This window comes from Penaeus vannamei, chromosome 2 (assembly GCF_042767895.1).
Source record: "Penaeus vannamei isolate JL-2024 chromosome 2, ASM4276789v1, whole genome shotgun sequence".
Classification (NCBI taxonomy): Eukaryota; Metazoa; Arthropoda; class Malacostraca; order Decapoda; family Penaeidae; genus Penaeus; species Penaeus vannamei.
In genome coordinates, this window is record NC_091550.1 from 36921644 (window position 1) to 36933314 (window position 11671).

At 36.2% G+C, this 11671-nt stretch overlaps 1 protein-coding gene and 1 long non-coding RNA gene across 2 annotated transcripts in view; one reads left to right on the top strand and one right to left on the bottom strand.

Moving 5' to 3' along the window:
- The window catches only part of ND-B14 (NADH dehydrogenase (ubiquinone) B14 subunit), a 5327-nt gene extending 274 nt beyond the window's left edge, over positions 1 to 5053 (top strand). Inside the window, exons 2-3 of the mRNA XM_027360450.2 lie at positions 3990 to 4105; positions 4702 to 5053. Coding sequence (XP_027216251.1) covers positions 3990 to 4105; positions 4702 to 4830 — 245 coding nt within the window. The 3' untranslated portion in view covers positions 4831 to 5053. The remainder of the gene's footprint in view (positions 1 to 3989; positions 4106 to 4701) is intronic.
- A 201-nt stretch (positions 5054 to 5254) lies between these two features.
- Positions 5255 to 11148, bottom strand: LOC113808968 (uncharacterized). The gene is made up of 3 exons (XR_003476030.2): positions 10835 to 11148; positions 6334 to 6430; positions 5255 to 5411 (listed from the first exon to the last, which is right to left on the bottom strand). It is a non-coding gene; the product is annotated as an uncharacterized lncRNA (long non-coding RNA).
- Between the last annotated feature and the right edge of the window lie 523 nt (positions 11149 to 11671).

Below are 11671 nucleotides of genomic sequence, written 5' to 3' on the forward strand. Positions count from 1 at the left end.
CCTAGATTTTTTTTAATAATCGACAATGGTTTCTCTGACTGAACTCGGGGTATTGTTTCGAATTATTGTATATATGATGGTATACATTTTTGTCATCATTATAACCAAGCCATACCCAGCCATATTTATGCTTGTAATGAAAAATGGTACGGGATGAGTGAACACGAATATTTCCAATATTACCTTATGAATGATTATGATCTTTTCACCATGTTTAGTTAGTGTGTATACACAAATTAGAGGAACTATGGAAAGTTATAAAGCATATTTTCAATTTGGATATGCATGATCACTATAAAGTTGTTAGCTCAGTCTTTTCAGTAAATTTACAGCAGATAGCAATCGGGGTTACAGTGAAAAAAATGTATGGAATAATTACCTTGGCGTAAACTAAGACACTTTTCATCTATGGCATAAGGTGCACAAATCGATAATAAAGGAGATACATGACACAGAAGTGAGAAGATCTACCCATCTTTTTTTAAGTTCTTCGCCATGTTGACATTGCGAATGTAAACAAAATTATGAGCACTTAACTCATTCCTGCGCTCGCTCAAGTAGTTCATGTATTACTACATGCTTGTCAAAACGATATTTGGCGAATTATCAGTGTCTGCTGTTACACATTAATGCTTTTAAAGTCTTTTAATGTTATTATACTTCGTTTTTGTGTTGTTCTAAGATTTATCTATACACTTATTTAGATTTACGAGCACATCATGGATTTCACTTTCACTTGCCAGCCACTAGGTTTGATAGCTCACAAGCCATTCATTGACGGAACACCAATGAGAAATATTTTGTTTTCATTGTTGTGTTGATTCTTGGTTATTCTTAAGACTATACAGTGACAATGAAGAAATTTACTTTAGTAATCATCCCAGTTTAATATCTGAACCCAAATGCAAAAAAAGATTAAAATTGAAGCAATCCAGATGGTAGAAAGAAGTAAACATAAGTTTGAAATATGAAGGTATTTGGTTTATTATTTTATGGTGTGAACGCAGCTCTATCTTGCCATACAAACTGAGATGAAGAGAATGTTTTCTGGGGGTGTTAGGGGGCGGACCTCTCCATCAACCCTCCCCTCAGGTAGTGTCAAAAGGGCACACCTAGTCACGGCAACTTAGATTGTTAGAATAGACTGGGTTATTGGTCAGCACATTTTTTGGGGGATATGGAAAGTGTGAATTCCCATAGGTTTTGCCGAAAGGTGGGTTGGGATCCCGCATGTCAGTCCGTAGAATTTCAAAGCTGTCGAGTACATCCATGATTGCTACGGATCATCAGATTCATTCTTGTCACACAAGAATAAATCTGATGATATGAGTATTGTCTGGGAAGTCTCATTTGTCATAAATGGTAAAATAACCATATTTTCTCATATTACATCGTAATATGTATTTTACTTTTTTTTTTTTTTTTTTTTTTTTTTTTTAACAGCCATCCAACCTTGCAATCATCATTTTTGTTTCAGTTATTCACAGGGTAATATGCATGATCTGTTGCTGATTTCCATTACAAATGATATTAGTGAAAGTATTGTTTATGAAGTGACTTGAACCCTTCAGAGATAAGGTTTCTTCTCCCCCCAACATCTCCCTGGGAAACATTTTCTTCCCCATGTATGCATGGCAAGATGTAACTGAAACTTGTGAGGACCAACTGGACTTGGGCTGCTAGTGGCCCTTTCCACAATTACTTTATTGATTTATAGTATTATGCATGTCTGCAGATTATTTCTTGTACTTACAACTATAACTTTTTGTCCTCTATGAGAATATTATCATCAATTTCCCATACTTATTGCATCTAACTGTAAAGATTAACCATATTTTTTTTGTAAATAGTAAGTGTGTGTGTGGGGATGATCATACGAAACCGTTTGGGAAAAATTTATGTACACACAACCCTCTACCACTATCCTAACATTTTGCAACTTCATACCAATTAGTTAACAGATGGTATGGTAAAGGGCAATTTCAACATTTTTGCCTTTTGATTCATACTATACCTGTGTTTGTGCCTCATGTTTATACAGCAGATGCACACACCTGTGCAGTATGTCAGAAAAAGGCTCCACACATTGGAACATCAGCTGCATTCAGAATTTCTTTTGCACATGAAGCAAAGTTATCAGTCTAGCTCTACATCAATCACTTATTGAAAACTATATATCTTTCATGCAATACTAGGTAATTGTTGAAGACTGCGACACACCCTCGCAGAGACTAAGTCAAAAGAAATTGATGTTTTTCTGCAGGAAATCCAATGATTTCATTGATTTTCGGCATTGTTTCTTCAGCGAATGAATCATTCAGGAGATCGAGTACCATTTCTCCATCAATGATGGAGAAATCAAACATTTTGATGACTGTGCTGTGCATTCCTTGATGTGGTTTGAAATAGATGCAGTGAAACCATATGGTAATAATCATCCAATAAGGAACAAGTTGCAGAGATATATTAACCTCTCCAGAGTACTATAGGCATAGGGTTTATGGTAAGCGCACAGCTTAAGTATCTGTTGTAAATATACATTTGCACATATGTGATTATTGATTTTTTTTTTTATGCTTAAACTTTATTGCACCAAGTAATCATTAATGATAATGGTTATTACATATTTTATATATTTAACTAAAATTTGGGCAAGGATAGGTTTGTTGTCATTGCATTACAGGTGAAGTCACGTGGTACCATTGGTATTTTGTAAGTGTAATTGTTATTAGTGATGTGTGATTATCTTCATATGTCTTTGACTTGGCAAATTTGTCTGACTTCCTACGAAAATGTCTTTGACTTAGTTTTTATATATGAGTGTCCCATGCTTGGAAAGACCATCTTTAAAATTGCTGTGCAAATTTACACAAATATGAGGATCATTCTGCATTGAGTATGATAGAAAAGAAAAATTTGGAAGGACCTTTTAATTATTGTCAAAAGTTAATATAGTTGATTCTTTCATTGTTTTATATTTTTTATTCATGTCCACCTTTACAACTGATGCTATGACAATAAACAGGGATGCCACATCACATTTAGATATACTAAATGTGCAGTATTACCATTATGATATAAGCAAGATTTATTGCCATATATTTCTTATTGTCATATTACAAGAGATTATCAAAATAGGGTCTAAAACAATATAGATATTTGTTCTATTACCAGTACTAACTTCAAGATGTGGCAATTGGGCAAATCCTAGACAAAAGTGCCAAGAACAGTCATAGACCTTTTGTGAATACAACTTATAGTTCAGTATTCATGAAAGGTCCTGATGAATTAAAGGTCTGTCCTAAAAAGTCTTTGACTCTAAAATCGTAAGAGAATTTGTCTGACTCATTTTATGGACAGACCTTAGCGACATCGTCTTTGACTCACTCTTTAGGGTTGCTTCCTTGTGGGTGGAGTTTAGGGAAACTTACAGCAAGTCACTGTTACTATAGCCCCTCCTAGGAATTCACAAACATTACTTTCTGAGTACAGAGATTAACCATGCACCCTGCACCATGGTAATCTTTTGTAATTTGTGGATTCCCAGCAGTGCCCCCAAGGTTGTTGGCTGGAGTAATATGAACTTAATATCAGGTAGTATGGTCAATTCATAAACAGTTACTAACAAATATGTTGCAAATTGTAAATAAAACTTTTATTTTTTAAATGTGTATGTACTGTGTGGTGATTTGCATGGCCTCTGTACCAGGTGGAGCCACAGTATATATTATAGCATGATAGAACTGATAGTAATGTAGATAACATTATAAATAATTATGTCTATGATAATAGTAACAGCATTGATATTGACAGTAATAGTATGAAAGTCAAAATCATGCTGTTAAACAGAACAAAAGTTCATTTGCAAAATCAAAGGATAGTTCATCATAATCTTTAAAATGTTCATCATATGACTGTAGATTATGCACAATAAATTAGTCATTAAAAATATCCAAAGAAATCACCAACAAATGGAATTCTCCCAACAGTGATAGACTACGATTTCCCCAAGTCAAAGGAACAGTGCAGGGAGAAGCTGCGTGAGGAGTTCGAGAAGCATCGTCATGTGCAGGACATTCGTGTCATAGACATGTTGGTCATCAAGGTCAGTCATATCCTTTTGCTCCCTTTTTAGCTGGAACTTTCAGTTGGTTTAGGTATTTATTGTTTCCTTTTTTTCCTTCCTCCTCCTCCTTTCTCTCCACTCCCACATATAGGATGAGAGGTGAAACTTCAATAAGATCATTCCATTTTCTTTAAATATAAAGTGGATATATGATACCTGATTTTGTGTTGCAACATTTCTCTGTGGTTACTGATAAGAAAATTTTTCAAAAAGGCCAATGCTGCTCCTTTTGGTAAATATTTCTTTTGCAGTATTCCTTCTTTTGATGTATGAATCATATTCTGCTGTCATAAGTTACACCCACTTGACGACTTTTCATTATGAACCTTAATCAGGAATTCTTGTTACTTCATTTGTAAAATGAAGAAATAAAAAACAAACACCAAACCTTTTTGGTTGTTGTCAAGTTTGATTAATCATGTGTGAAATCATCTTATTTTGCCTTCAGAAAAAAAAGTTATACTTTTTTGTGTGTCATGTGAGCACTAACAGCAAAATTGACTTGTTTCTTTACCTATCTTTATATATATTTTCTGCATATTTAATGCAAAACAAAATGTGCTACTCTTCCCCAGGGCCAGATGGAGCTGAAAGAAACTGTGGAGATCTGGAAGCAGAAACATGGCCTCATGGCCTACTGGCGGGACAGTGTCGACCCCAAGCCCAAGGACTTCCTCAGCAAGTTCTTAGATGGTCATGATTAAAAGAGAGCTAACATTTATGTTTAAAATTTAGATGTTTTTTAACCTCAATGATGTGAAGTTTGATTTTTTTTCTTGATCTTAAAGAACTCTGTTACTGACTGTAACTTGGAAAGAAAAGGTGATAATATCCTTTCCTATGTTGAAAGAAAACTCTCTGGGGTCCTAAATTTACAATGTAAATACATCACCTCTGTAGATATTTATATTAAAAGAGTAAGCCATACATCTTTATTTTTCTTTCCTTAAAATGTATTCATAGGCCCATAGTAAAAAAAAAAAATTTTTTTTTTTTTAGTTCTACTTCACCTTATCAGACTGTTTCAAAACAGTCAAATTATTTATACTTTTTTTATCATAAACCAAATTTCTACACCATTCAGTTGACACAATCATAGTGGTGAAAGGTTTCAAGCAAATATTCAAATTATCTATAAAAGCATTTATTCATAGATAATACAATACACCATTTAGCAGTCGACAATTGATTAGAAATCCTAACTGAAAATCACAAAAACCCAAAACTCTCATACAGTACACACGCACAGGATTACTGTGGCATTGGCTGGATGTTCAGCTCAGCTCTGAAAGACAGAAATAAGATTTAAAAATTAAAAAAAGAATTCAAAATTATACTTTCATGTACCTTCCCCTCTTAAATTGGTGTATCCTCTTATAAACAAGTTACCTATTATCTATAGAGGTCTATTCCTAGTTTCTACAGAAACATGTGGAAGAGAAAACTGATCAATTTTATTAGATTTAGCACATGCATACAATCTAATCAGCAATTAAAATTTGCAACTTGGTCATTTACATTTTTTTAAATCTAAATATTGATTCTGTTCAGTACTTCTAAAAAAAAAAGCAACAATGAATATTCACACAAAGATATATATACTGATTGACCAAGTTGATATACATATATAACCTATCTAATATATATACATAACAGGGGTAACAATCTCAAAACACTTAGCTGATAGGAAAATTGGGCTGCAATCATATTGAGGCCCAACAAAGGTTCCTATCTGGCTTCCTAGGATTATGTTACTAAAACTGGTATTTCATACTTATATGATTTCAAATAAATATACTAATGTTAACAAATTATATATATTTTCCTTCATGGCAATCATAATTTCAGGCTAATAATTTTTCTTGTTACCCCACAGATGACAAAGCCATATGATCATCCCAGGGGACACAATTACCCCCACAGACTGTGAATATGACACCCCTGGGCTATTTCATTCATTACAAAAGCACAATAATAATTTTTTTTAAATTAGAGTGAATGCGATAACCCTAAAAGAAGGGCTGGCTTGATTGAGCATGTAAAACAGCTGACTGTAAGACGAATAGCAAATGTGCCACAGGCTGCACACAGGAGTGTGGCAAGTCACGTATTAAGACACAAAGATATGCATGTATCTCCTGACACATTCCAAATGCAACCACCTCTACCCCACATTCCAAAAATTAAATAACAGCTAGCTGCCTCACCTCAGTTGCTGGGAAAAATCATCCTCAATGTTGTCATCATCCCAGTTGTCCTCCCACACATTCACATCTTCTGCATCTTCATCAGCTGCACCCCAGTCTGTCAAGGACAAGATATGAATTATTAGTGTTGCAGGATATTCCAGTCTCCCATAGTTTGTGGAAGGAGTTGAAAGGAATGGAGGGACAGTCGTAGTCCAATCAAGATTTGAGATTTATGATGTATGATTGCTTTCTCTTTTCTCTTAACCTGCATCAAAATTGTAGCACCAATTTCTCCTAGTTTTGTTCATTTTAAGTTGAGTTCCTGGTACAGTTTTTCTTTCTTCCATCTTATACAACTGCAGACCTTAACCTAGTGCCGATGGGTAAAAATGTTTGGAAAGTGAACGTAAGAACGGGATTACTGGCGCACATCAGCAGTTTCCCGGTTTGTGCCCGGCTCAATCGGTAGTTTGCGAGCAACATTTAGTACCTAAAAGCTTTTATTTTACTATAATTTATAAAAATGTTAAAATTTTGAAGGTTTACTTTCATTATAGGTGCCATTGCCTAAAATCTTTACCATATAAATGAAGCAGCTACTATCGGAGGAAAACAAACTCCGTCTGACAAGCCAGTGGCACGGGAATGGGCATGATACAATACTATCCGTGTTTCGGTCCGCAACTGCCATGGCATGTATGTACATGCCACCCGTCGGCTACGGGTTAAACATACTAGGCCATTGCTACAATTAAGGACTTTTAAGTTTTTGCAGACTTTCCTCACAACTCATTGCCTTCTTTTTAAAGTGAAGCATTATATAATTAACAGCAGCAGGAACTATAAGGAGAAATATATACTAATAACTAGCAAATAGCAATATCTTACTATTCTAAAAAAGAAAAAAGATGCATATTCCTTTGATTCCGTTGGCTTCCGTCTTTAAACACTTCATTTTTTTTTTTTTTTTTTTTTTTCATGAAAAGCCCAAAATCAATTATAACATACCTTCTATTACACTATATTTTACAAAGAATATCTATAAACTATGTAAGTTTATAACCTAATAACTAGTAGCAACCACAAGCTTTGAAAACAAAGTAATACTCATCATTCCTGCTCAAATAAGGCATAGGAGTAAAAACTGAAGTGTCTGGACGCACAAGGTCAGGAGTCATTTAACATATTTAAATATATTTCAAATCATTTTTTCTTCTTAACCTGTTAATACCAGGAGTGCACATATACATGCACTGTCCAATTTGATTATTTCTTTTTCATTTTTCTTTTCTTTTTACATGGATGGCTTCTCAAGCACCTTGTCACCACGGAGTCAATTACCAGGTCTACATGACTATTATTTATCCCATTTCTTGGGACCAGCTTTAGAGATGAAGATATACTTTATGTGGAACATATTTACAAATTTACAAAATTACCTGATTTCAAGTAGGATTTGAAAAGACTGAACAATGTAAATGTGAATCACCATTTGAAGGGGGCACCATTATCATTAATGTCAGAAAATAGATTTCCAAAACCTGGCCTATACAACTTAAAATTCAACTAAAAATACTATCCACACAAAAAAAAGGAAATTAAAAGTAAAAATTAACCCCTGCAATCCAGATACCATGACCATCACATCATGATAAAATTTAGCTTGTGGGGCAGGTGATGTGGACATGCTGTCATGGGAAAATTTAGCTGAGCATCAGTTGCTCCTGCATGAATTTGTTTACCTGGGTGGGCGTTAGGGGACAGCAGCCCCCCATGTGGGGGTAACAGAAGGGCAGTCCCCTACATTAGACAGTATAGTGACTGATTCTGTGTATGATCTATGTCATTTGTGCTGAAAAATCACAATAGTTTCACTCATATTACAGCACTGATAATTGAAAGAAGGAATAATAATTGCAAAATTGGATGGTTGTGTGAAATTAAATAACTACTCTAAGTATTATTTCCAAATCAATAAGATACTAAAAACAAAACATTTCTTATGCTGCATTCTAAACTCCGTATCTTGCTTGTCCAGACAACTTGTCAGAACCAGCGTGACAACAAGGCCACATTCGGAATCTCTGAGGTCTTTCTTGCCCACAATACTACCAGCTCAAAAGTAAACATTCACTATTCTATTATACAAGGGTCTTTATTCTATATGCTGCATAGGTTTTGTAACTCCTTTGATGCAGAGTAACCTTACCTGTAACTGACAAACACAAATATATGCTTTGATAACACTAATAAAGAGCCATAAAATTACTTATCAGTATCTTATGGTTCCCTGCAACTATCATTGTTTATATACAAATTTTATTGTGACATCATCTCGTCCTGCTCATCCAATTGCAAAGAAGGGTGAGATGAATAAGATGGACAACTTATCCTGGACTCCAAAGTAGGGGTTCCGAACGGTCAAAACTTCTTGTCCAAACTGTCCAACTAGTTAGAAGAGTTCCAAACACGGTATTATTTTTAGTCATTCTGTCTATTACAGGCAAATTGTATTTTTTACTTCATGGCTGTAGGCCAGACTGTAGAGTATTTTTCTTGCACAGGGTATCTTACATTTTTTCATGTGCGGAAAATACCATTTTGTCTACATTTGCGCAGATGGATCTGCAGATGGATGATGGAACAAGTGCATGGAAAGGTTAAAAGAATTTTATGCATGGAAGATGATTTAAAAAAGAACTAAGCGTGCGTGCAAAGTTGCCCGAGAACTACATTTGCGCTGACAGAATTTGACCAAATTTCGCAGACCAAACTCTACAGTCTGGGCTATGGGAAACAAACTATTCTCTGTCAATTACATAACTTCTCTTTGTTTCCACAGATAAAGACTGCTATATATCAGCATGGACCCACTAAGGAAGGGGAAATTGAAGATGATATTCTCATATAGGACAAAAAATTATACTCATCGAACAAAAAGTTGTACTCGTCAGTATAAGAAATAATATACAGACATCAACGATAAAACACCAAGGAAAAAAAATTTAGAAACCATCGCTCTAAGCCTAGGTCTATAAGGTCCTCTCAATTTTCAGCTCTATCTTGCCACCAGCCTGTAGAGTTTCATCTGCAAAATATAAACTGGTCAAATTCTGTCCGCGCAAATGTCGTTCTCGTGGTAACTTTCTGTGCACACTTAGATCTTTTTTAAATCATCTTCCGCGCTTAAAATTCTTTTAACCTTTCCGCACACTTGTTTCATCATCCATCCACAGATCCATCCCCACAAATGTAGACAAAATGATATTTTCCGCACAAGAAAAATACTCTACAGCCTGGTCTTGCCGTCTAGACGAGGAGAAGACAATATTACCGACAATATTTCCTGGGAGGTATTGGGGGTAGAGCCCCCCATCAACCCTCACCTGGGGCTGGGCACACCCAGTCACAGCAATTCAAATTGTTGAATAAAATTTGCAATGAGGAGTTGGGGACTTAGTCTATTTTAGACGATTTTGGTATCGTTGGATTCCTCTCACTCTATACAAAGCAAATATGTAGGTTTTAGCGGCAAACTTGGCCCCAATAGCAGGGGGGATGATGTCGGAGCGGCGGACGTAATATAGAAAATTACCCTAATAATATAACCCACAGTGAAAATTACCATGGTTATTCACATGACTGCCGCCCCCCAACCCCCTCCGAGGAAACAGAGAATCCACAACGTCTTCACGGCTGGATAGAGCGCACACAAACTAGATACATCAACAAAGCCGCAAAACCCGCCGAGCTGACGAGGACGGGCCACCACCGCTCTTCTGTTCATGGTATACCTTGTTCATCCTGATTATACTACAATCGTCTCTGTATACAATGCTCACTATGTCAAGGTTAGTATGCTGATACAGTGGGAATGTTACAAGGTAATTGTAATATTACATCCGCCGCTCCGACATCAACGATATTTGTGCAATGCTCTAGCCTGCCAGGAATACGTGGTGGAGGTTTTGTTTCCTCGGTGGGGGGTGGGGGGGCGGCACCCTCCCCCAGGGGGGGTCGCAGGAGGCCCAGCCCCCTGCAATGGAAAGTCGTGTGAATAACCATGGTTATTTTCACTGTGGATTATAATATTAGTGTTATTTAACCCCGCATTTTCCCTGGAACCTTTCATGCCCTCCCCTGCTATCAGGGCCAAGTTTGTCACTATAAGGGGGTTTCCGCGCAATAAATCCTACATATTTGCATTGTATAGAGTGAGAGGAATCCAACGATACCAAAACTGTCAATATCGGAGCGGCGGAGGTAATAAAGAAAATTACCGTGCTGTAAATAATTACCAATGAAACTTCTGAATCATTGCATCTAATTTTGATAAGTATCCTTGATAATTATGAATTGACATCTGAAAACAGAAAAATCCAGAGACAACCAATTTCTTTCTCATCTGCCATTTCATGCCTCTCACAAATAATGAAAATACTGAATCATTTTTATATTTAACATTTAAAAAAAGAAAAATCCAGGTAACAAAAAACCGTCTTTCCTCTTCTTATCTTACCTTCTGCGGGGAATTCCTCAAACTCATCATCTTCCTCCAATAGACCTAAGTCAATCTTAGGCTTGGTGTCCACCTGCTTTTCGTTAGACATGGTTTAAGGGTGATACAAGAGCGCGTGCGAGAGACAAGGCGATGGAGGATCAAATTTTCGTTGAATCACGATGTTGTTGTTTTCGAGAAGATTTCAGCGGGACTCGGTTCCCTTTGTCAGATGGTTTCTTAAAAGATTATATCTTTCTACTTGCAATCTGTAGATTATAACAAACTTTTTTTTGCTATTTGTTATGATTTTACATAGTGTTCATTCGTTGTGTATGGTACGAATTTGATTATCACGTGGACCCGAGTACCCCTGTGAAACGACTTCTTGGCCTTTTCATATATGAATATAACACACACACACACACACACACACACACACACACACACACACACACACACACACACACACACACACACACACACACACACACACACACACACACACATACACACACACACACACACACACACACACACACACACACACACACACACACACACACACACACACACACACACACACACACACACACACACACACATACACACACACGCAAATGCTTACTACACGTAAACTCTAAGAAAGGAGAGTGAAAGTACAACTTCAAGAGAGGTTATTTTAGAAACATAGGAAACAGTGCACGACCAAGAGAGAACACTGACGTACAGTATTAAAAATTTTGCGATGGGAAAGAGGAGACAAATTTGAACCAAAAGTCAAAACCGAAGCAAGAAACGTCTAAAAGTAGTTCAATATTGAATGCAAGGAATCGGGAGAAGATAGATTTCAAGCAG